This window comes from Syngnathoides biaculeatus, chromosome 3 (genome assembly GCF_019802595.1).
Source record: "Syngnathoides biaculeatus isolate LvHL_M chromosome 3, ASM1980259v1, whole genome shotgun sequence".
Taxonomy (NCBI): Eukaryota; Metazoa; Chordata; class Actinopteri; order Syngnathiformes; family Syngnathidae; genus Syngnathoides; species Syngnathoides biaculeatus.
This window is the reverse complement of record NC_084642.1, coordinates 5,583,578-5,609,552: the sequence shown is the minus strand read 5'-3', so window position 1 is coordinate 5,609,552 and position 25,975 is coordinate 5,583,578. Positions and strand designations below refer to the sequence as shown.

The window sequence follows — 25,975 nt, the reverse complement described above, 5'->3', positions numbered from 1 at the left end:
TTTGTGGACCTTGAGCAGGATGTGAAGAATGATTTATATGTGCTGATAAAAGGTCTTTTTCTTCTGAGAGTGAAATTCGTCGGATAAAGTCAATAGCAAAAATTGCAGACTTGCTTACCTTGTGCTGCTTTGCATGCGGCGCAGCGAGGGGAACTTCTAACAGGTTGAGAGATTTGCGATGCTTGCTCATGAGCGGGGCAACGGGCAGATACATGGAAGACTCTGAAAAATACAAACATTGCAACTATTTTGTTCGCTGTAGACCGGGAATTCTATTATTAGTTTGATTATTTATATTTAATAGATATACCTGCTATGTGCTAATTGTTTCTATGCTCTTTCAGGCAGTTGTGATAAACATCTAGGAATTTTGATTAATGACATGATTAGGAATCCCAAGCTATTATTTTGAACTACGATATTGACTTTGCTTGACTATAACGTTTTTATTATTAATTATTATTATTATTGTATAGCACATATAGCAATTCTACAATCCAAATGTTATGTTGGAATTGCAAAAAGCAGAAGATATTGTCTATCCTGGAGTGTGTATGTATTTTTTTTTTGTTTTTTTTGCAATCATTGTGCAATAAAAGACAGAAATCTGATTCAGATTCTGATTCCGACTCACTGGGCACGTTCAGACCCTGAACCTGGGCCATCAGAGACAGGATGTCCCTGGTGGTGTGTTCGGCACTGAACACGTGGTGCTGCCCTCTCTGGATGGGAGGAAGATGACATCTGGTGGCGGTGCTGTGGAGGAGCTGCGTGAGGTACTGATCAAACATGTCGTCTGAGCCTTCTGGAGGGCAAGACGCACGTTTGATGAGCGATACAACTTCGGTGGGAATTAAAATATGAGATGTGAACCAAATACGGGCCGCGTGACGTACCTGACGGCTCGCAGCAGCTGTATTCTTCCCCGTAGTCGTTATCAACCTCTTCATCGTCTTCAAGTAAGCTGTCGTCGTTTTCTTCATCCAAGAAGCTGAGCCGAGTGTGAAAGGAAGTGGTCTGGAGGCAGGAGAGGTCCGACATCTGCATCCTGAAGGGACACCATCAAAAAGTTGAGGATACGGGCTTGGGCTTTCGGGGGAATTTTCACGATGAACTTGCGACTCTTCCACTTCCTCTCTACTAACATTGGAACACTGAACAAAAGTTTAGTTGTTGTTGTGAGTTTAGCGTAATTTTGACACAAGGAATCTGACCTTGCTCCAGCAAAATAGCCATCCTGCACCTTCCTCAGCGTTGCTAGGATACACGGGTCAATTGCATCTCCGTCTTCAACTGGGGAAAAGCAGACACTGTGAATTACAACTAACGTAATTTCCGGCCTATAAGTCCCGACTTTTTTCTCCCCCACACGCTTTCAACCCTGTGGCTAATTTGTGCATTTTTTTTCTAACGCCCTCAAGGGGGCACTGGAGCGGAAAAGGTAAGAGTGGGGCCCTTGGAATATATGTGCCGAGGAAGTGACTTTTGCCGGTCCGGCCCTGTTAGCGCTACGAGAGCGTGTTACTGCCTGGTCTCAGTGATTTTTACTGGTATGTTTTTTTTTTTTATCCGGCCCTATTAGCGGGACGCTAGCATTAGCATTAGCGCGTCGGCGCGAGTGTTAAACTCTGTGTCCCGTCTTTCTTTGTAAATATCTTGAGTTTCATTGTGGGCACTTGCGGTATGTATGTACCAAATGGTATTTCCTTTAACGCTGTACTCGGTGAGGCTTGTAACCAGGTACGCTCTGTAGGACCGGGAATTATGGTAGTTTAGAATCCTACGAAAGTACTGAAATCTCATACAGTAGTGGAAGGAAGCAGTGGGGGGAAAAAGTACCTGTCATTCAACTAGTATACTAACCCGGTATGTTTTTTATAACCAGCCCTGTTAGCGCTGCGCTAGCCTTAGCACTGCGTTAGCATTAGCGCTGCGCTAGTGTGTTGCTGTTGTGTTACTGCCGCGTCTCAGTGATTTATGAATGTTTTTTAAACCGGCCCTGTTAGTGCTGTGCTACCGTGTCACTACTGTACGGTACTTTTTACCGGTATGTTTTGTTTTTGTTTGTTTTTTTACCAGCCCTGTTCATGCTACCATGTTATTGCTATGTTATGCTAAGCTAATTTATTAAAACTTTGAAAACTTTTTGTGTGTATCGTCTTTCTTTGTAAATATCTTGTGTTTCAATGTCTGCACTTGCGGCTTTCATACAGGTGGGGGTGATGTATGTACCAAATGGTATTTCCTTTACAAATGTACTGGATGAGGCTTATAATCGGGTGCGCTCTGTAGGCCGGAAACTGTACGTTACAGTAACTGTATGTTATTTGTCAAAAAAAAAAAAAAATTCAAATTAAAGTGATGAAACTTTCACTCACCCAAAAAACTCACATGAACACAAAAAGGACATCATATGGCAAAAAATAATCACCCCCGACCCTTGTAAAAAAACCAAAACACACAGATGCATGAAAAATTTGTCACACGCAGCAAAAAAACTTATGCAACAGCAAAATCTCACTCGTAACCATAAAAAATTGTCTCACAACCCTAATAAATTCTCATAAACTGCAAAAACCTCACAAAACTCACAAAAAAAAAAATCACAAAAAACCCACACAAATTTGAAAAACTCTCACATTCACCCCCAAAAAAACCCAGACATAACAAAACACACAACACAAAAAAAACCCATCTCTTAACACCCACAAAAACACAAACGTGATGAAAACTGTGAGTAAAGAGGGTCTTTACCAAGCATGCTGCGGGTGACGGGGAAGGTCAGGGTGGGTCGTCCGGTCATCCTCCAGCAAGACGATAGGTAGGCCACCTCCGTACGCAGCATCTCCACGATCATCTGGTTGTCCAGGGCCAAGTAGAAATGGTGCTGATCCAGAAACTGCGCAAGGGGAGACGGGATTGTCAACAGCACAGTCAAAGGTGAGAGACGGGAATCTTCGCCCCAGAGACGCCCCGTTGGACCTGAGGGGTGAATATGTACGAGCGGTTGCGGATCTCGTAGAATTTGGACGTCCCCAAAACGCCGATGTGCCTGTAGGGCCTCCCGCTCAAATTCAGCTTCTTGCAATTCCCTGCGTGTCGTTGTACAGAAACACAGTTGAATACTTGCATTATTGAATTATGTGCTGACACGTTTTTCTAAATTAGCTGATCTCCCTAAAAGTGTTGCTTCATGAAAGATGCTGCACCCATCACAAAAAAAAAAATGTATTGTTTGCATTTTTTGGTGTTTGGGTACCCAGTCGGACGTAGATGTGGCTCAGGATGCGAGCAGGCAGTACCCGGATTGGCAGAACCTCAGACAACATTTGGACTTTTATCTCGTGCTCGTTCAGCAAGTTCCGGATGTCCTCCGACTCTGCCAAGACACAAACTGACGCAAGCACAAGTTAAAAACCTGAAATGTGAAAAAAAAAAAAGAATTTCCTTTAGATATTGAGATCCATGTTCTACTTTGTCTTTGTCCTAACGCGTAAAACAAATCAGCAAACAAATAGAACAAGCGTCTCACTACTAGTAATGTTTTTTTTTTCATTATTACAGTAATCCAACTTTTGTTTTACAATTGAGTAATTACCCTTTATTATTAAATTACTGAGCTACACTACTAATCCCACCTGGTTGTCACACACTAGTAGCCTACCTGACCCTACTCGTACAACACAAAAGATCATGTAGTGCCTTAATTTCCGTCCTACAAGCCGCGACTTTTTCCACACGCTTTCAACCGGGTGGTTTACGCGGTGATGTGGCTAATTTGTGCATTTTTTCTCACGGCTGCAAGGGGGCACTCGAGCGGAAAAGGTAAGAATAAGACCGGTGAAATTTATATGCCGAGGAAGTTACTTTTACTGGCCCTGTTAGCGCTGTGCTAGCGTGTTGCTGTTGTTACCGGCGTGTCTCAGTGATATTTACCGGTAGGTTTTATTTTAACCGGCCCTGTTAGTGTTAGCAGCGCACTAGCGTTAGCACTAGCATTAGCGCCACGTTAGCGTTAAATTTTCTGTGTACTGTCTTTGTAAATATCTCGTGTTTCAATGTGGGCACTTGCAGCTTTTACACGGCTGCGGCGTACGTATGTACAAAATGGTATTTCCTTTGCAAATGTACTCGGAGAGGCTTGTAACGAGGTACGCTCTGTAGGCCGGGAATTACAGTAGTTTAGAATCCTACTAGAGTGCAGAAATCTCATACAGTAGTCGAAGTAAGCAGCAGGGGAAAAAAAGTACCCGTCATCCTACTAGTATATTGATTTTTCTGACCAATGAGGGCAAATAGTGTGCTAGTACTAGTTCGATATCAAAGATATGTTCAAAAAAAACTTAATGGAAAGCCATTAATCTAATATTCTTGACATCAAGTTTGAGATCCATGTACAAGTACTGGCTTTGTGCTCACTAGTATGATAACTTCAGCATACTAGTAGTTAAACAACCACATCTTACTATTGAGGCAAAACTGTGTGCTACTTGAGAGTCGCATCTGACTAGAAGTAGGTAATTATTAAAAATGTACTACAGTATATTTTGACTATGACTACGAGTAATATGCAGATGTCAGCTAGTGCCTCCATAGTACCAGTTGTCCTCTGAGGATGCCAAAGGCCTACTAGTTTTTGTTTACTAGTGCACTCAAGCCACTCATCATTTATGCACACTAATGGGACATCTATGCTAGCAGGATAACTATTTGTCGGTAGCAGGGCATTTCAGTCCTCCTAGTAAGAACTAGAAGGCTACTAGTGTGCAATACGGGCATATTATACTATATGGGCCCAGTAGTGTCTCTAGTGGAGCACAGTACTTTACTAGTCAATTTTATTTTCATACTAGTAGACCAGAAGTTGCGCTAGTAGTGGAAAAACATATTACTAGTAAGATAACAGTTGTTACTCATGTGCACTAGTTTTACTAATAAAGAAAAAGAGCATAGTAGTACGTGGACCTTCAGGTGGATATCAAGGATATCAAATCCACACTCAAAGCGCTTTCCACACATTTGCAAGCTATCTTCATCAAACCGACCTTGCACCACAACGTCAGGCTTTAAATTTGTCGAGAATCTCCTGTTGAGAGGGTCGATCTCCCCCGGTGCCATAAATCCCTAAGAAGAGAAGGAAGCATACTGTAAATGTAGGTATTTAGTGCCAAGGAAGTAGTAGAGCGGCGTTAGCAACACAAATGGTACACTCCAGCCGAGCTACCTCAGCCAAAAGGCAGCCCAGGATGTACAACGATTGTCCCCACATGTGAGGCACCTGACCCAGGGCGACTCGGTCCACAGTGTGCGGGTTGCTGTACTCCTCCTCCACCTGCAATGAAAGGCGGCTTCGTTCTTATTCATGTGATAAGAAAAACATGTTACGCGAGAACATAATCAAAACATGAAAAGAATGCAAAGAATTAAATGCATCAGGATTAATTCATTGCACTCTTTCAGGTGTGTGCAACTTGGCCACAGGGGGCAGTATAATGCAGCCAAGCAGACGTAAACACAGAAGAGTTTCACAACTACTGTTTGCCACAGTCAGATGTTGCTTTGATGTTGTAGTTGCTTTTTGCAGAGGATAGAGAATATAATTTGTGTTCATTATCACATTATTATCATTGTGTTCAAGTGTCACATTAAAACTGACAAAATGATGCTATTTTGGTAGTATCACGGTAAGGTAAGGGGGCGGCACGGTAGCTCAGCAGGAAAACGTTGGGCTCACTGTTCTGAGGACCAGGGTTTAATCCCAGCCCTCCCCATGTGGAGTTTGCATGCTCTCCCTGTGCCTGCGCTGGTTTTCTCCGGGCACTCCCGTTTCCTCCCACATTCCAAAAAACATGCAACAGTAATTGGACACTCTAAATTGCCCCTCGGTGTGATTGTGAGTGTGGCTGTTTGTCTCGATGTCCCCTGCGACTGGCTGGCAACCAGTTCAGGGTGTACTCCGCTTCCTGCCCATTGACAGCTGGGATGGGCTCCAGCACTCCCACGACCCTTGTGAGGTTAAGCGGCTAAGAAAATGGATGGGAGGATTAAGGTAGGGCAACTTTATTCTGTATATTCCCCATTGAATACACAAGGTAACTCAATTTCTTTCATTTTCTTCCATTTGTTTCATGTAGTCAGGCTCGCAACCATTTAGTGAGTCATACACCAGAACCAGAACCAGAACTTAAAAGTTAATTCTCGAGCTGACTGGGACCCAGTGTGAAGACTTGAGAATTTGAGTAACATGCTCTGATACTTCTGATCTGGTCTGAACACGAGCTCCAGCATTATGAAGGAGCAGCTTTTTTGCGGAGAGTCCAGCCAGAAGACCATTACAATAGTCAAGTCTACTGGAGATAAGTGCATAGATGAGCTTCTCCTGGTCTACTTGGAACATGTAACCCTTCATTCTGGATATATTATTCAGATGGTGCACGGCTGGTTTCATCATCGATTTGATATGACTCCTCTATGATTCAAAATGACTTTTTAATGAGAACGACTCCAGGTATTTACTGACAACCAAACGTCTTTTCTTTATAGGAAAAATAATTACCTCCGTTTCTGTTGTGGTTCAATAAAAGGAAATTTTGGTTCATTGAGTTATTTGTTTTAGACTTTGATACAAAAGCTCAAATGAACTGTAGAAATATGAAACTCTGCTAGATAAAGCTGTGTCTCATCCGCATAGCCATGATAGCCAAAATTTAAGTTCTGCAGAATTTCACCCAAAGGTAACATATACAGGCTGAACAAAAAAGGGTCCAAGAATTGACTCCTGAGGAACACCATATCTCATTGCCATTTAATTCAATTCAAAACTTTCAGCAGTCACGACGCAACTTCTTTCGTCATAGCAGTACTTGCTCCATTTACTCTTACACAAGTTGAAGCGACGTTTACTTTTTTTACGGCAAAGCTAAGCAGCCAGCTGACTACATAGATACTGTAAATACATGGTTGTATAGCTAGCTAGTTATAAAAAGGTGATGCGTTTCTATTTCATGTGAGAAATGTACCTTGTCGTTTGGTACAGCATAAAGTTCCGGCAGCAATTTGATTCCATTTTTCCCTCGAATCAAAATGCCCTCCAGTGCCTCACGGTACTCCTGCACCTGAGGACGGCACGCAATGGTTTTGTCCGACATTGCTGTACATCCGCAGCCAATGAACCGGTGGGGTTGTCTTCCTTACCTGCACTTGGTCGCCTGCAAAGATACCATCAAGAATGAGGTAGGTCCAGAAAACTGGCCACTCGCATTCGATATTCTCAAAGAGCTTCAGTTCAGCGGGATCATAATGCAGTCGGGTCGGGTCCTGGGAAATAGCGCAAAATATTAGATACGCAACGTTGGGAGACTTGCAATTCGTTGAGAAAGAGTACAAGAACTGCATGAGTCGTGAAAAAGACAAAAATGAAACAAGAGGTGATAAACTAACAGGAAATAATTGCACTTTTCTGCTCTCATTTCACACAAGTGCTATCTAACAATGTTTATGGTTCAAATTGACGAGTACTGCGTATCTAACCTCTTTAGGGCAATGATATCCATCCCTGATGAAGCGGCAACAACCGTAGCGTCCCTGATAGGGAATACAAAGTTAGTGGTAGTACAACAGAATAATGCAACGTTTCCAAACACATACCGTAATTCCCAGCCTAAAGAGTGCACCTGGTTATAAGCCTCACCCGGAACACATGTAAAGGAAATACCTTTTGGTACATACATAGCCCGCAGCCGTGTAAAAGCCGCAAGTGCCCACATTGAAACCGACATTGAAACACGAGATATCTACAAAGACAGTACACAGAGCATTTAATGCTAGCGTCCTCACGCTAACGCTAATTCTAGCGCCGCGCTAACACTTGCGCCGTGCTAACAGGACCGGTTAAAAAAAACATACCGGTAAAAATCACTGAGACATGGCAGTAACACGCTAGCACAACAGGTAAGCTAACAGGGCAAGACCGGTAAAAGTTTAACGCAAGCTCTGCCGCGCGAATGCTAACGCTAGCACCGCTGCGCTAACAGGCCTGGTTAAAAAAAAATATATATATACACACACACACACACACACACACATACTGGTAAAAATCACTGAGACACGCCAATGACATACTAGCGCAGCGCTAACAGGGCCAGACCGATAAAAGTCACTTCCTCGGCACATGTATTCCACCAGTCTCACTCTTACCTTTTCCGGTCGAGTGCCCCCTTGCGGACGTTAGAAAAAAAATGCACAAATCACTGCATAAACCGCAGGGTTGAAAGTGTGTGGAAAAAAGTTGCGGTTTATAGGCCAGAAATTACGGTAATCCATGTTCATGTCATTCGTGGCACACCAACAAAGGAAACTAAAGGTCACAAAAGGTAAGTGCACACACTGCAATAAAAATTATCTCATCGCAATTCACGCACAAATTTACTTAGTAGTGTGCAATCTGGACTTTTCCTTAGTTAAGTTAAAGTTATAATTCTGTTGTAAGAATAGCAATGTGCGTGACGCACAAATTGGAAATGGGCCACGGCATTGCGGTTGGCAAGTACTGCATTTCTGAGTAGAGTTAAAAAAAAGCTAGCCTTCGCCGGTACCTGCAACTTGCGAATGATCTCCGACTTGGTGATGGCCACTAACTCGGCGTCCTCCACGGCAAACGCGGGGAAGGAAATGACGGACAGCAGGCCGGCGTCGATCTCCTTGGAAGTGGAAGCTCTGGGCAGCATGGAGCACAGGATGGACTGGACCGTGTCAAAAGAGACGAGAGATACGATCAGAGTGGATACTGGAGATGGACACGCTCTAGTTCTCCGCATATTGAAAGACGCTTGAGCATTTATTCTGTATGTTCCATACACTGTGTACTAGTATGTTCTTTGTCTTCACTAGCACTAGCAAGGCAATTCAGAGCATTTGTTGAACAACTGCATCTCACTCAAAACATCTACTCAATCCACCCATCCATTTTCTTAGCTGCTTATCCTCACGTGGGTCGCAGGAGAGCTGGAGCCTATCCCAGCTGTCAACGGTACACCCTGAACTGGTTGCCAGCCAATCGCAGGGCACGTAGAGACGAACAGCTGCACTCACAATCACACCTCGGGTCAATTTAGCGTGTACAATTAATGTTGCATGTTTTTGGAATGTGGGAGGAAACCGGAGTGCCCAAAAAAAAAAAAAAAACCCACGCAGGCACGGGGAGAACATGCAAACTCCACACAGTGAGGGCCGGGATCGAACTCGGGACCTCAGAACTGTGAGGCCAACGCTTTCCAGCTGCTCCACCGTGCTGCCACTAAATAACTAGTTTGACATTTCTTCAAACTCGTATGACCACTTTGGTACACTAGTAAGCCAACTAAATGTTAACAGTGAGACAAAAACTCTTCACAAGTTGACATTTGGGTGCTAGTAGTACATGAAGCACTAAATATTAACCAGTAGAATTTTATAATGACTAGTACATAACTAGAGGGAACTGGTGAGACATTTCTGTACACTAGTTAGACAATTAAATGTTTATAGTGAGGCAAAACTGTGCACTAGTTGACAACTACTAGTACTTATACATGTTAACTAGTAGACTTCTGTAATGTCTAGTAGTACATAGTTATCAACTAATGTACCGTTTTCCTCAGTACTGTTTATAGGTTTCCATTCTTTAGTGAGGACGTCGAGCTTACTACGGGAAAGGTCCCCGTCTTACTAGTGCGGAGAACAAGCACGTGGCTCTCGAGCTGGATGTCAGAGAAATGCTCAAAGTGCTTTTTCTACCTCTGCGTGCGCTCAGAACGTTGAAGGCGCTTTGTACCTGGCAGTGTTCCACTTCGTCGGGAAGGACATGGATGACAGACTTGGGTCCACCGTGGGCGCCGAAAAGATCCAACTCGTCGATCGCCTCGAGAGCTGCCTGGAATTCCATCACACGCGCGCACACACACAGGATTGGTTCCGTGTACACTACGGTCTAATTTGCGATTACCGTAATTTACGGCCTATAAACACGCTTTCAACCGTGCGGTTTATGCGTGATGCGGCTAATTTGTGCATTTTTTCGAACGGCCGCAAGGGGGCACTCGAGCAGAAAAGGTGAGAGTGAGACCGGTGGAATATATGCGCCGAGGAAGTGACTTTTACCGGTCCGGCCTTGTTAGCACTGCGCTAGTGTTACTGCCGTGTCTCAGTGATTTTTACCGGTATGTTTTTTTTTTACCGGCCCTGTTAGCATGGGGCTAGAGTTAGCACGGCGGCGCTAGCGATAGGGCTAGCACGGCGGCACTAGCGTTAGTGCTAGCACGGTGGCGCTAGCGTTAGGGCACCGGCGCTAGAGTTAAACTCTGTGTACTGTATTTTTTTTGTAAATATCTTGTGTTTCAATGTGGGTTTTAATCTGGGCACTTGCGGCTTTTAAACAGCTGCGGCCCATGTATGTACCAAATGGTATTTCCTTTACAAATGTACTGGATGAGGCTCATAACCAGGTGCGCTAAGTAGGCCGGGAATTACGATCAATAAATACCTTCGCAATTCCGACAGAGCTCCCGTTGAGCTCAGGGATGCCTTGGTTGGTTTTGTCCCCTCGCTCCCACATCCCGTAATCCTAAAAGAGGCAGCCGCCAGTGACTCCTCAATTCATATTTTCTTGGAAAAAAAAACATTTTTTTAAATCTCAAAACCTTGATGCTTACCGCCACCTTGTACGCAGCCTCTATGTAGAAGACCAGGTTTTGGATAAAAGCGACTTCGTCCAGGTTTGAGATGATGCGAAGACCTGCGTGATTTCATGAATTCTTAGTGTGTGTGATATAATGTCTAGGAAAACATTCACAGCAGGTTAAAGATGAATTGTGTATATATTTACACGCACAGGCATAAAAACGCATGTACATACAGGGTGCCCCAAAAAAATGTATACACACTTTAAACAATGATATTTGTAAATTCTTTTACATGTTAAAAACTATTCAGATTATAATAAACATCAAGTTTACAATTATTTAAAGTGAGTATACATTTTTTTGGGACACACACACACACTGGATATTGTAAAATATACCTTATGGTGTGAGAATTCTTGGGTTGTGTGTATCAGAGGTTAAACGTGATTATTATTTTTTTAACTATAACCTTAACCATAGATAGATAGATAGATAGATAGATAGATAGATCAGGGTGTAGTCCGCCTTTCGCCCAAAGCTGGCCGGGTTAGGCTCTGGCCCTCCCATGATCCTTGTGAGGATAAGAGGCCTGGATAATATATATATATATATATATATTTATACCGTTGACAGCTGGAACAGGCTCTAGTTCTCCCGTGACCCTTGTGAGGATAAGCAGCTAAGAAAATGGATGGATGGACTAGATGTTTTGAGTGAGATGCAGTTGTTCCAGTTATATATATATATATATATATATATATATATATATATTATATATATATATATATAATTTTACTTTTACTTGACTTTTACTTTTGGTACTTGTCCAACTGTCGCCAAAGCACAGACCTGATGCCGTCATCTGCGCCAACATCAGCAAGTAAACGGAGGTGGCGTCCACCTGAAGATGGCCCCACTGGTCATCGCCCACCACCGTGCCACACGTGGGCGTATCGTATTTGGCGTGCAGGCAATCCGTCGTGCTCTGGGTGTGTTTGAACTTCTCCACCTTGGCAACCTGCAAACAAACAACGCAGTCAAGTTACAGCAGCGCAATCTCAATAACCCTTACGTACATTTTCCATGTGCACATCATACGTTCAAGTAGGGCCAAGAATATCACTTGAATAACGTGTCTAAATCCACCCTTCCATCCATTTTCTTTTGCCGCTTATCCTCACAAGGGACTCTCAACGGGCAGGAGGCGGGGTACACCCTGAACTGGTCGCGAGCCGATCGCAGGGCACATAGAGACAAACACCCGCACTCACAATCACACCTATGGGCAATTTAGAGTGTCCAATTAATAATTGCATGCTTTTGGGATGTGGGAGGAAACCGGAGCACCCGGAGAAAACCCACGCAGGCACGGGGAGAACATGCAAACTCCACACAGGCGGGGCCGGGATCGATCCCGGGTCCTCGGAACTGTGAGGCCAACGCTTTACCAACTGCTTGTTTTCAAAACATATTCTTAGCCTTCTTTTTTCTATTCAATTTTTATTTTTTTATAGCATGTACGGTTTCACAGTTTCCGCCATTCCAATTGATTTATGACATACTGGCAAGTGTGAAACGACAATTTAGCGAACAAACTGTACACAGACATTGTCACTGTACCATTTTTAAAATATTGTGCCCACAAATTTCACGGGCTGGCCGCATTTCGGGTGTTTTTCCCGGAAATCAAATGCCAAAAAGCAGGCGGGTCCGCCTTACCTGTCGCATCATGCAACGCAGTAGTCCTTGCATCAGTTTGACGACACTCTGCCGAGAAAGCACATGACAGGAAATGCAATTAAACTACAGTCAAGTGACACCCGGCCATCCACACATTAGATGTTACAGAAGTTTTTAATTTTTTTTTTTTTTGCAATTCCTATATTCGAAACGGACGACTTTCTGCTGTAAAGGTAGCGTGCGCATGGGGGGGGGGGGTACTTCTACACATATAAGTAGAATTTCTTAACTTTCTCCACATATATTTAAAAATTCAATGATCAGTGTTGTTTTTTTGTTTTAATCACAACAAAAATCTATTTTTTTAAGTCCAAAAATTGAGAGCTGCATGATTTTGACAGGAAAATACATAATTAATATTGAGATTGTCGAATGGAGATTTTGTCTTCCCCCCCCCCAAAAAAAAGGATAAAAAAATTGAAAATGAAGACAAAAATTAAACAATACTAAAATGTGCAGGGCGGCACGGTGATGCAGATGGTAAAGCATTGGCCTCACGGTTCTGAGGACCCGGGTTCGATCCCGGCCACGCCTGTGTGGAGTGTGCATGATGTTCTCCCCATGTCTGCGTGGGTTTCCTCCGGGCACTCTGTTTTCCTCCCACATCCCAAAAACATGCAACATTAATTGGACACTCTAAATTGCCCCTAGGTGTGATTGTGATTGCGGCTGTTTTGTCTCTATCTGCCCTGTGATTGGCTGGGGACCAGTTCAGGGCGTACCCCGCGTCCTGCCCGTTGACAGCTGGGATAGGCTCCGGCGTTCCCTGCGACCCTTGTGAGGATAAGCGGCAAAGAAAATGGCTGGATGGATAAAATGTGCAGTTACTAAGTAACTTGGGCACGGTGAAATAGTGTTACATTTACAAGTAGCTGCAAAATTATGAATAATTTCAAATGAAATAGAAATATGTTGTTTGTAATAATGTTTGTGTTTTGTGAGTTCAGGACATGTAACATTTATTACTATATTCAAATCTATAATGCAGTGATTCTCAAAGTGCGTTCTGACCGCTACTAGTGGCATGTAGGCTCTCTCGCAGTACCAAAGAATTAGCGCATAAGTAAAATTTTGTTCAATTTCCATACATTTGCAATTACTTTTAAGATCTGCTAGTTTTTTTAAACACTTATTTATGTACAAAAAAAAAAAAAAAAAAAAAAAAAGAAAACGTTTGTAATGTTCAAGCCAAAACTAGCGAGCGGCCGACGACAGGACGGAGGCACGGCTCCAGCCGGCTCACGAGCACCTGCTCCAGTTCGTAGGCCTTGGCCTTGTCCTCGTCTCGGTCGGCGTTCTTGCGGTAGGCCATGCCCAGCCCCCACACCGCCAGGATACTGTACACATTATCCCTCACCCAGGCGTCCTTTTTCTGGGCGCTGGCGGGGAGGAGGCCTGACACCGGGTTCTGGGGGGACAAAACAAAAAAAAAAACACAAAGATACACAATTCAATCATATCAATCAATCAATATCAGGCAGAAAAGAAAGGATCTGATCACTTCCTGGAAGGTTTATTAGCCCAATAGATCACAATGATATGCTTTCACTATAAGCAGCATAATAGAGAAAGTATTTGGTATCCCGTTTAAGGTTCGTGTACTAGTATACCAGTATTGGTTCCACTACTTGCAGGGGTGTCAAAGTCATTTTTGTCGCAGGCCACATTCAAGTGATCAATTCCCTCAGAGGGCCGTTATGGATGTGAAACCATAAAAATCTTGAATTGCTTTAGACACAAAATTTACAAACTACTTTTCAAATCAGAAATCAAGAGTAACGATTGTTTATGTTTGGTAACACAAACGTGCTTGTAATATTTCATTGTTATCATTTATGATACATGATCATTTGAAATTTTGGAAATTGACCCACATGATTTGCCGGCACGGGCCACATAAAATTGCGTGGCGAGCCGGATGTGGCCCACGGGCCTTGAGTTTGACACCCGTGCACTACTGTTATGGCAATTCACCGCACTAGCAGGACAACTTTGGCGTACGAGTAGGACAACTATGTGTCACTAGAGAGGTAAAACTATTGTTGGACATTTCTGTACTGCTAGTGGGGTCAAAGAGGCCACTAGTGCGTGACACGTGCCTACTCGTAGAGGCTAGTAGTGTTACAGTGCAGCACAATAGTGTACTTGTCAGGTATACTTGCTAACTAGTAGGGCAAAATTGGCACTAGAAGTACCGTAATTCCCAGCCTACAGAGCGCACCTGGTTATAAGCCTCACCGAGTACATTTGTCAAGGAATTACCATTTGGTACATAGATACGCCGCAGCTGTGTAAAAGCCGCAAGTGCCCACATTGAAACCCACATTCAAACACGGGATATTTACAAAGAAAGACGGTACACAGAGTTTACCGCTAGCGCGGTGCTAAAGCTAGTGCTAACGCTAGCAGTAACGCTAAGAGGGCCAGTAAAAATAAAACTTACTGGTAACTATCACTGAGACACGCCAGTAGCACAGCAGGAACACACTAGCGCAGCGCTAACCTGGCCGGTAAAAGTCACGTCCTCGGCACATATATTCCACCAGTCTCATTCTTACCTTTTCCGCTTGCGGCCGTTAGAAAAAAATGCACAAATTAGCCGTATTAACGCACAAAACGTGGGGTTGAAAGTGTGTGAAAAATTGTAAAAATGTGTTCATTGTGCCGCACAGTCTACTAGTGCATGGACCTTAAGATGGAAATGCAATAAATGCTCAAATAGCTTTCCATTGCCGCAACAATCAAGTAAATTACTGCAGTTCCCCCGACACTGGAAGACTGTAATAAATTAAGCACTTTAGTGCTGTGCTGAGCAAAAAAGTATGCACACATTTCAGCACTATGGAAATTGACACTCTGCCATATTGCCAATTTAACTATTAAGTACATTATGCACATTTTAGTGGAAGATTTTCTCATTTTTTTCACTAAGGTTAGTAAGTCAATTGGTTGGTGAAAGACTACTATCCTGTTTTCAACTGCAACTCTTATTCCCTAAACCACAGGTGTCAAACGCAAGGCCCGGGGGCCAGATCCGGCCCGCCACATGATTTTATGTGGCCCACGGAGGCAAATCACACGTTTCGACTACCGTGATTTTTTTTTTTGTTCAAATCTTTCCCAAAATTTCAAGTTGTCCTATCATAAATGATAACGTTGAGAAATTCCAAGCATTTTTTTTTGTATTACCAAACAACAATACTTGGAAAAACCCATGAGTCTCTATTTCCGATTCCAAAACTGGTTCATAAATTTCATGTGTAAATATGACGAGGCAGTTAAAGATTTTTTTTTTTTATAGTTTCACAGTCACAGCGGCCCCCCCGAGGGAAACCGCAAGTACAGTGTGGCCCGCGACAAAAACGAGTTTGACACGATGAGAATCTTAAATGGCGGGAAGGGGACTTGTTCACAAAATGGATCAAGGGGGGAGGGGACGACGAAAAAAAAAAAAAGAAAAGAAGTATTTCGCTCAGGAGTACCACAGTCAGTGGCCGTTTCGTACACGGGTACAAAGCAAATTCGAGAGCCGCGAGATGAAGGTTCAGAGTCCCAGTAGGCGGTGGGCCCTCATCAAGGCCAGGCTTGACCTTTGCCCCCCGTGGAGTCTGAACCGCGACATCTGCATTTGTCCACGCAAACAAAGTACGCAGCAGAATATTCACATGGAACTCCCAGAACCACCTTTAAATCGTGCTTCGGTCAAACTGGTTCCAAAGAGTTCTGGATCCAGTAAACCAAAATACAAATACATTAATGAATAAGTAAATGAATAAAATAAATAAAAATGAATAAGTTGACACCAAAATATACAAAATGCATTTTTACAAAGACTTTTTCCTGTCAATTAAAAGGAGCATTGTCATTAGCATGATGTAGCGCTAGCTAGCAACAACAAAGAACACGTGCTTGTTTCGTGTTTACGCCATGTAAAAAAATGATTTAGCCTTTCAAAAATAACCAACGGTAAAATGTAAAAGCATAGCACGTCTAAGTTTTCACCCAAAAATGAGACAAAGATCTTAAAAGCATAAAAGTACGTTTAATATTATTGTAAGCTAATGTAACATGCAGTTTGAATATTAGCGGTGGACTTAAATACTCGTACGAAATGAAAAAAATTGTACTTAAATATTGATTCAGTTAAAATGTATTGCGTATAGAGGTTCGATTATTGGTGAATAAAAAAATCAAAAGAAAACGTTTTTGAAAAGAGTAAATGCTTTGAAATTAAAAGTTAAATACAACTGAACTCAGTGATTATTTTGCGTGCCACTAGAGGCAGCCTTCATTCCGCATTTAAAAAAAAAAAAAAAAAATCACTGTCAGACATACACGTGTATATATATCAAAATCTTATTTTATGAACACATTTTGAGGGGGTTCTGTCTCCATTTTTTGGCACGAACGTCAAATGCACGTACCTGGTGACAGAGAATGGTCTCGTGGACCAGCCTGGCGTACCCATCCAGCCTCACTCCCGAATTGCTGCGGCTCCTCATCCTCACTTTCTGTCGCAGCGACCCCACGTCACATCTCTAGCCGTGGAAATCCCGAGTGGACGCGCTCAGTTAAGCCTCCACGCATTGCAGTCGGTGAACCATCCCCGGCTGGCTACGTCGTCCACGCACTCTCCCCCACTGCGAAAGCCTTTGCGTGGTTATGCTTTCTGCCGGAAGCATCCACGCGTGTTTTTGGCACTGATGACACCCCCCCCCCCAAAAAAAAATAAAATAAAATAAAATAAATAGTCAAGACGTCCACGCAAGTGGTTGCTCTCAGTCATTAACGAGAAAGACGCTTTGTCGCCTGAAGACCAGAAGCAGAAAAATAAGAATGCATGTCCGTGTCGTTGCGCGTATTTGTCAACAGGGGGCAGTGAATGGTATCCGCATCAATGTTAACGGAAATGATACATTGGGGGAAAAAAAAAAGACTGGTAAGGGCATACACATCGAGCGGTATGTCGCCATCTTGGTACTCCCAAAACGCGTAGAGGACAAAGTTTACAGTTTGGATTAAGGTGAGGTTTTTCCTCAAAGTTTGGCATGTAGAATTAAAACTGCTCGTGAGAACTTGACATTTTATATATAATTCGAATTGGTAAGCCAAAAAAGACATAGAACACTGTGACTACCGAGAAACCTTGCATATTACTTAGGGCCCGACTTCCGTGACGTTCACTTTTCCCAAAATATGCTGTGGAGCACTATCATCATAACATAGCAAAAAAAAAACAAAAAAAAACCCAAGCATTTTTTTGTCATAAAAACATTTTTAAATCAATCAGTTAGTTATACTTAGGGGAAATAAGGACTCGCAATGGGAAAATAAATGCATTGTTCATTTATTGTCTCTGCGACTTCCTATTTCAGACAAAAAATTTAAACTTGTTTCCTTGCATTTGAAAATCAAATTCAATGTGCAGAGTTCTGTATTATGAAATTCATCAAAAAATTTCGCAAAAAAAATGTGTTTTCTTGCTTATCCACTGATAAAGTTTGGGAAAATATTTAGATTGCTTCTTCGCGAAAAACCGTCGGCCTGTAAAGGTGAAGCAGAGAGTGAACGGTCAACAACAACTGTACACAAAACTTTGTTCAAGTGAATTAAGCGCATCAGAAAATTATAAACAAAACTTTAACAATTTCAAAGTAAATCTTTCTAATTTACCAGTGGAATGTTTTCTCACAGCCACAAAACTGCACAGGTCGGCATGGTTGTTTTGGGAGTCTCAAGATGGCGGATGGCGACTTCAGTTTTGGTGGCCAATGAGCCATCCAGTTTTCTTTTGTTTTTTTTTTTTTTTTTTTTTTTTAGATCAGCGTGTAAATCACTATCAGAATCGACAATAATGTTCTGTTTTTCGTGGACGATTTGAAATTTCATTTTCCTCCAATTTTCAAGAACTCAATATTTTACGGAGGTCATTTTGGGAACTTATTTTAAAATGAAAAATTGATGTAAATTACTGTACTAACATGAAATATAATCATAATATAAATACCATGTATGATACACACATTGAATTTACAAAATTTTACTTATGTGGGGTGGGTTTTGAGCACATTATTAGGGCGCAAACGGATAATATTAATTAAACGTATGTGCGGCAATGAAACGTAAGCGATAACGGTACGTGTCAGCCAATCACCATGCGACGCTGCTATTTTTGTCCAATCAGTGGCGATCCGAGCTTGGTTGCTGCCTCGCCATCATTTTGCTACCAACTAGCTAGCTGGATGAGAGGCTAGCTCGCTAGCCTCACATATACGTAAAGCTCGTCCCGTTTTTTGTTTTGTGTGCGTTTATGTATTTTTTCGTCGTGAATTTACATCTCATCGATCGCCCCGAGGACTACACCGAAGGTAATGAAACGTGTTTGCACGTGTTGTAAATAGATGGATAAACGTCGTGGGGAAGGTGGGGGGGGGGAATATCATCTTTCATGTTGTTGTTGCTGCCGTCATAACAATAACAGAATCGAATGTGAGCCATAACGAAACTTTCCACTGAAGCGTCATAGATTGATGTTTATAGTTTGAAAATGGATAAATAAATAATACAGAGACCCATAATTGATTTTTGATTAATTCCTTGTAAAGTATTGTTAATTTGAAAGTTGAAAACTTTCCACGAGAATTTAACATGGGAACAAACCGTGACTTGACACAATTATAGTTTGATCTTTCGTAGGATATTTAGATTTTGTTGAATAAATATATTTTTAACTATATAACCAGATTTTAAAGTGGTACTTCAGGAGTTGGACTGTCCAAGTACAGATGTCTTGTTTTGTATGCATGGATGCTCATGACAAAACCGGATGTTCATATTTGTTATAGAATATGATACACGTTTATGCGCTCCCACTTCAACTTTGTGGGTACATTTTCCGATTTTTCAAGATGTGAGCTTTGTAATAGTGGCTCGTCTTACGTGATAGACTTGCCCCATTTTGAAATCTGAACAGTCATGACAGTATTTATATATTGTAACAAATACTTGATGCATTTTATTATGCGACTTCGGCGCGTGTGTGTTAACTCTAATGTTGCTTTTAAATTGTTCTAGCCAGTCTCCAGACCTAAACCCAATAGAAAATCAATCAAATTATTCTCTGTACAAATTCTATAGAAATTTCAAATCAAGCACCGTGCCACTTTCTGTTCTTCAAACCTTTCTGTAGAATTTCTACAGAAACATTTTGTTCTACAGAACAAGTTCCATACGAATCCTATAAAATTTGATAGATTTTAGCAGTGTACTTTTGCCAACTATGTTTGTATACCAAATTCTTTCACTGTTGAAAAGATGTGTGCACAGCAGTGAAAGTCTTGCAAACAAGAATTCAAACGTGAGTATAATCAGAACTGGCAAAAAAAAAAAATCTTAATTTTATCAGTTTACCTCTTACATTTTTCTGTTAATTTCTTCTCATTCCTGCACATTTGTCCCCATGGTGACTTTGACGCGTAAACCCGACCCCCCCCATCAGATGCAGTTCATGCTGCTGTTCAGCCGGCAGGGAAAGCTGCGCCTACAGAAGTGGTACGTGCCGCTCTCTGATAAGGAGAGGAAGAAGATCTCCAGGGATCTGGTTCAGACCATCCTGGCCAGGAAGCCCAAAATGTGCAGCTTTTTGGAGTGGAGGGACCTGAAGATTGTCTACAAGAGGTGAAGCATAACATGAAGAACACGTGAACTAATAATGACAAAAAGGGGGGAAAAAATGCTCAATATTATAAACACCTGAATCGGAATAAAAGGGGTGAAATGCAATTTAAATTCACTTTGTTATACAGGGGCAAAATAACTGACTGATCAAAAGTTTTTATTTTTTGTGACGTTGACAGTGAATGGGATTGTTGTTAGTTGCTGTTGTCCGTGTTTTGTGTGCGTTTTGCGTGTCTTGATGTAAATGCGCAGCAATGTGGTCAACGCGGCTGTTGATTAAATGTACTGGCGCGTGTAAACTACACATCCGAAGATATCACATCATATGTCTTTAATCAGAATAATATCAATTAGAATGGGGAAAAAAAATGTCTCCATGTAACCGCCCCCCTCCCTCCTTTGTTTTTAACCATCTGCAGACCACCAAAACCTTCTGCTGTTTTCATCATTGCTAAAAATCAGAATGTGCAACATCCCCTTCTGTCCTCATCCTTGTGAATTTCACGTTGAAAACGGATCCATTATGTGACCACAAAGCTGTCGTTTTTGACATACACAGCCGACTATCCATCCATCCATCCATCCATTTTCTTTGCCGCTTATCCTCACGGGGGTCACGGGGAGTGCCGGAGCCTATCCCAGCTGTCAACGGGCAGGAGGCGGGGTACACCCTGAACTGGTTGGCAGCCAATCGCAGGGCACATCGAGACAAACAGTCGCACTCACAATCACACCTATGGGCAATTTAGAGTCTCCAATTAATGTTGCATGTTTTTGGGATGTGGGAGGAAACCGTAGTGCCCAGAGGAAACCCAAAGCAGGCACGCGGTGAACATGCAAACTCCACAGAGGTGGGTCCGGAATCGAACCCGGGACCTCAGAACTGTGAGGCCAACGCTTTCCAGCTGCACCACGTGCCGCCCACAGCCGACTACACAAAAGTGAAAACACAACGGGTCCATCTCCAGATGCGTAAGATCCACGTTAAGGTCTATGGTCATGTTTCTAGTCGAGCAAAAAGTGCAATAGTTGTCATGTGCAGGCTACAACTGAAGCACTAGTGCACAGTTTCTTTACACGAGTAACGCATAGTTGGCCTAACAGGGTGTCAAAGTTGTCCTACTAGTGAAAACAAAGGAAGTACTAGTACCTTCCTACCAATATTGTCGAAGCCATTAAAACATTTACGGGGAACATTTCATAGCGTGCGGCAGCACGGTGGAGCAGCTGGAAAGGGTGAGCCTCACTGTTATGAGGACTTGGGTTCGATCCCGGCCCCACCTGTGTGGAGTTTGCATGTTCTCCTCGTGCCTACGTGGGTTTTCTCCAGGTACTCTGGTTTCCTCCCACATCCCAAAAAAATGCAACATTACTTGGAGACTCCAAATTGCCCATAGATGGGATTGTGAGTGCAGCTATTTTTTTGTCTACGTGCCCTGCGATTGACTGGCGACCAGTTCAGGGTGTCCCCTGCTTCCTGCCCGTTGACAGCTGGGATAGGCTCCAGCACTCCCCGCGACCCTTGTGAGGATAAGCGGCTAACAAAATGGACGAATGGATGCATATAGTATGCCCTACTTGTTTGACTGGTGCGGTAAGCTGTTTTACTAGTGATGACAAAGAGTGTACTAATGAACCTAAAGATGAATTTTAAAAATATGATCATGCATTATGACCATAACATTCATGCAATTCAACGTCTTGAACGCGCATTAAACGCTGACGCTGAATTCCAGTTGTTTTTAAAAAGCATGTTGTAAATTTGAAAGAAATCATTAAAAAGTCTATAATATTATTTGTGCTGATGTGCTTCAGCACCGGCGTTTTGCTCTCAACTTCTGCTGCGTCGGACATGCCAGGAACGCCGCTTATGCTCAACAACGAAGGGGCGGGGTGGTGACATGCACATAAGAGTCATTGAGCCATTAAAATATCACGTCACCCTTTTCACGGGTGTTCACTTTAATAACAAATAAACGTGAACGAAAGCAGCGAGATATGAGTTGTATATAAAGATGATGTCATAAAGAGAGGGTAGAAAACGGCGATGGTAACTAACAGGGGGATTCCTGGCTCAAACTAAAGAGTTCAAAAACGTCCGCGTTGCATCACGTGACCTGCGTGTCGGGAAAAAAAAAAAATCGATTTTGCAGCATAATTAAACGTGTCGTTTGTTGTCGCTCGGTTCCTTGTTCCGGAAAGGAAACTGTGGCGTCCTAACGTCGTCTGTGACTTGGAGAAGAACCGCACCACATTTTCAAACTGTGCGCGTTAGTTGCGCTTGAGTATAAATTAGTTATTAAAATTGTCATGTCATGATCCAAGCCGCTTATCCTCACAAGGGTTGCAGGAAAGCTGGAGCCTATCCCAGCTAGCTTCGTGCGAAAGGCAGACGACACACCCTGAACTGGTCGCCAGTCAGATATCGACGCCATCACTGAACGGGAATCGACCCCACACTGCCCACACCAAAGGCAGGCCTGTGTACCACTACACCATCAGTGACAGTATTAAAATTATTAAATTACATTTTATTGTTCCCTGTGTGGCGGCACGGTGGGTCAGCTGGTAAAGCGTTGCCCTCGCAGTTCTGAGGACCTGGATTCGACCCCGGCTCCACCTGTGTGGAGTTTGCACGTTCTCCCCGTGCCTGCGTGGCTTTTCTCCGGGCACTCCGGTTTCATCCCACGTCCCAAAAAAAAAAAAAACGTGCAGCATTAATTGCACACACTAAATTGCCCCAAGGTGTGATTTTGAGTGCTACTATTTGTCTCCATCTTCCCTGCGATTGGCTGGCGACCAGTTCAGGGTGTCCCCCGCCTCCTGCCCGTCCACAGCTGGGATAGGCTCCGGCGCTCCCCGCGACTCTCGTGAGGATAAGCGGCAAAGAAAATGGATGGATGTCCCCTGTGTGTGTGTTTTTAGGTATGCCAGCCTGTATTTCTGCTGCGCAGTGGAGGACCAGGACAACGAGTTGATCACCCTGGAGATCATCCATAGATACGTGGAGTTATTGGATAAATATTTTGGCAGCGTGAGTTCATATTAGACGTGATTGCAAATGTTGACTATCACAACTGACGACAGAAATCTAAATATGTTTCTTTTTGATTCTTGTGCGCTCGTAGGTGTGTGAGCTGGATATCATCTTCAACTTTGAGAAGGCCTACTTCATCCTTGATGAGTTCCTGCTGGGCGGAGAGGCCCAGGAAACCTCCAAGAAGAATGTGCTGAAAGCCATCGAGCAGGCGGACCTGCTGCAGGAGGTGCGATGCCGCGACGGGTAAAATGCGGGGGATAAATTCTGCCTGCCCGCGTGCACGTTCACGACAATCAACATGATGATGATGATTCTTCTTCTACATATGGGGATTTGCTGGGTAAATTGTTGGTACACTCGCGTTGAATGAAAGAAAATGGCGAAAATGTAAAATCTTCTTTTTAAATCCGTTAGCGGGGGATTGAACACAAACAATATAGGAGGATGTGGTCATACATTCTTTATCCTCTGTGAAGAACAACTATTATTAGCGCTGTTAATAGTTGCTGTCTCAATTAACAACGACCCGTCAGTCTTTCGGTCTCATACCGCCCCCTGTTGGCCAAGGCGAACAAACCGGAAAGAACAGCACGATGGAAATTCAGTTGATGTAGCGCAGGGGTGCCCAGAGTTTTTTTTTTTTTTTTTTTTTACCCCAAAATCTACTTTTCAAGTAGCCAGTCTCTCGCGAGCTACCGACGACGGGAGGGATGATGATGATGCTCCCAAACCGTTAAGGTTAATGTTACGTTGCGTCTTATATTTAAAATACAGAATTAGCTTTCTGTGTGAACTGTATTGTCTGTGCTTTCATCCTGGATCGGGCTGTGCCAAGGTGGAATTTAAAAATGACACACCATCTCATCCTGCACTTTCTACTTTGGCTTCGGACCAGACCTTTCCCACTCGGAAAAGAGAAAATCTTGTCCTGTTTCACTGCTTTTTCTTCAATTATTCACATAATCCGAGAGTCATTTGTATCTTAAAACAACAGCCTTTCTTTTTTTAAATTTTCTCCATTAATATCAAAAGTGAACATAAGCAGCACGTCTAGCTCGTCTTTGCTCTACGTTGCCCAGACTGTGTTGCTCACTAAAGCGGCGGTGGTGGACGCTGTCATTATAAAATACGTTGATGAGCTGTGCAAGTACTGTAACATTTGTAATTATGAGTGTACGTCTTTAAGACCGTGGGTGGGTGGGGGGTGTAAGGTAAACTAGGAAAAAGAAAGTGGCGGAGCTGCAGTCGTTGTTAGAGAAAGTGTGCTGCCTAAAAGAAACCAGTGGCTTCTTCTTTTCATATTTTGCAGTACGTATGTGAATTATGGCATCGGATGGAACAAGCGGTCATCCCTCACTCATTGAATCACATTGCAAAATGCCACAAACTGAATAGCTGGATATTAATATTTTTAATTTGCAATGGATTTATCAATTTATTTATTTATTTATTGGGCACGCCGTCCCACAATCGACCAAGACTGGCTCGACCAGTTGATTGCAATCAACGCATTGAGCACCCCCGATTTAGCGTTACAAAAACTTTAAATCTTCAATTTTATTCTCATTACTGTATGTTTTTTTTTTTTTTTAAATCAAGTCCAATATTATAGCGTGCTGTTTTTCCTCATTAAAATACACTTTTAATCCATTCAGGTTCAGTCGATGGCATTTCATTATGAGAACCGTTTTCCTAACCTTTATCTCGGTACAATTGTTATGTAACTTTGATGTGCAATATTGTACATTTCAATGAATTCATAGAAAAGATGATGATCATGTGACATGTTTGTTCTTTACCTACAGGAGGCCGAGGCCCCACGGAGCGTTTTAGAAGAAATCGGGCTGACATAGGGTTCCCGCGGCCCGAACCAACACTGGCACATCTCGTTCTCTCCCGTTTACTGTCAGTGTTGTACTCGTACGTACTCTTGTGTATGTGTAATCAACATGTCCGTGCTGTATTCTCCTCACCTGCGCTTTCTCGTGACGTCCCGTGACTGTGGTCGGCGCCGAGTGGTTCAATTACGCGTCTCCCCTGTAGCAGCTTTCATAGTCAAGTCGTCTCACTGTGCAACACGCGCGAGACCAATGTAGCAACTCCAACATCGCCTCGGTATCAAATAGCGCTCAATCAATCAGTCGCCCTTTCCTGTTGCAGCAGAAAAAAAGTTTTTTCCAAATAATTCCGATTTTAGTACTGTACATCGTTGTTGTTTTCATTCCTGACATTTTACGTGTTGGGGAAATGGCTTTTCACGTGCTGTCGAGTTCTTGCAAACGCAGACCCAATAGAAGACTAGATAAGACACTGGGATGAAATTACGTTTAAAATGTTTTCATTCTGTGCGGTGTTGCATTTGTAAACCGTAATACATTTTTATTTTGTACACGTCCAGGGAGAAATGAGTACCGACTTAAAAGTGACCCAAGTAGAAAAAAATATATATTTTATGTAGGACAATGTTTTGGTTTACATCCAAACAATGGCATTTATGACCAAAGAACTGTGTTTTATTTTACTGTCTGGTGTCTACGGAAACCTGTCGTGACTAAAAAAAGGGATCTAGTATTGTCAGATATTTGGAGCAAAGTATATTTTACGTTTCAAGTTCACGTAAGACACTGAGAAATGTTTACTTCTCCGTACGCAGCAGCAGCAGCAAAAGTAACTGGAAATATCGCATTGCTGAATCAGAAAAGGTGCTGCCACCTGGTGTTCATGCAAAAAAAAAAAAAATCAGTATTCACCCAAGATATCAATTTAGTCATTAATTTCTGGAAAAATGAACCAGTTTTGTATTCACCATCCTATTGACATTAAAATTTGACAGTATTTAATAAATGTCCGCAATCTGAAA

The 25,975-nt window shown here is 42.7% G+C and overlaps 2 protein-coding genes across 4 annotated transcripts in view; one reads left to right on the top strand and one right to left on the bottom strand.

Annotated features, from left to right (window-relative positions):
* The window catches only part of phka2 (phosphorylase kinase, alpha 2 (liver)), a 27,606-nt gene extending 9,326 nt beyond the window's left edge, over positions 1-18,280 (bottom strand). The window contains exons 1-21 of one of the 2 annotated variants that reach the window (XM_061813836.1): positions 18,072-18,280; positions 16,823-17,098; positions 13,648-13,806; positions 12,378-12,425; positions 11,508-11,676; positions 10,689-10,771; positions 10,520-10,600; positions 9,812-9,910; positions 8,595-8,741; positions 7,531-7,584; positions 7,195-7,317; positions 7,020-7,115; positions 5,225-5,332; positions 5,046-5,124; positions 3,260-3,394; positions 2,983-3,092; positions 2,755-2,899; positions 1,215-1,293; positions 897-1,048; positions 635-805; positions 119-222 (exon numbers count right to left, since the gene is read on the bottom strand). In XM_061813836.1, the coding sequence (XP_061669820.1) occupies positions 119-222; positions 635-805; positions 897-1,048; positions 1,215-1,293; positions 2,755-2,899; positions 2,983-3,092; positions 3,260-3,394; positions 5,046-5,124; positions 5,225-5,332; positions 7,020-7,115; positions 7,195-7,317; positions 7,531-7,584; positions 8,595-8,741; positions 9,812-9,910; positions 10,520-10,600; positions 10,689-10,771; positions 11,508-11,676; positions 12,378-12,425; positions 13,648-13,806; positions 16,823-16,900 (2,220 nt within the window). In that variant the 5' untranslated portion in view covers positions 16,901-17,098; positions 18,072-18,280. The remainder of the gene's footprint in view (positions 1-118; positions 223-634; positions 806-896; positions 1,049-1,214; positions 1,294-2,754; positions 2,900-2,982; positions 3,093-3,259; positions 3,395-5,045; positions 5,125-5,224; positions 5,333-7,019; positions 7,116-7,194; positions 7,318-7,530; positions 7,585-8,594; positions 8,742-9,811; positions 9,911-10,519; positions 10,601-10,688; positions 10,772-11,507; positions 11,677-12,377; positions 12,426-13,647; positions 13,807-16,822; positions 17,099-18,071) is intronic. The other variant, XM_061813834.1, reaches the window with a different exon arrangement.
* On the top strand, positions 17,312-25,975 carry ap1s2 (adaptor related protein complex 1 subunit sigma 2). 2 transcript variants are annotated; one of them, XM_061813852.1, is made up of 5 exons: positions 17,312-17,421; positions 19,897-20,075; positions 23,001-23,109; positions 23,204-23,341; positions 24,921-25,975. In XM_061813852.1, exons 2-5 carry the CDS (start codon positions 19,897-19,899, stop codon positions 24,966-24,968), a joined length of 474 nt encoding a protein of 157 aa, XP_061669836.1. In that variant the 5' UTR covers positions 17,312-17,421; the 3' UTR covers positions 24,969-25,975. The 2 variants fall into 2 exon arrangements, with proteins under 2 accessions (XP_061669836.1, XP_061669835.1); XM_061813851.1 differs by lacking the exon at positions 17,312-17,421 and adding an exon at positions 18,574-18,766.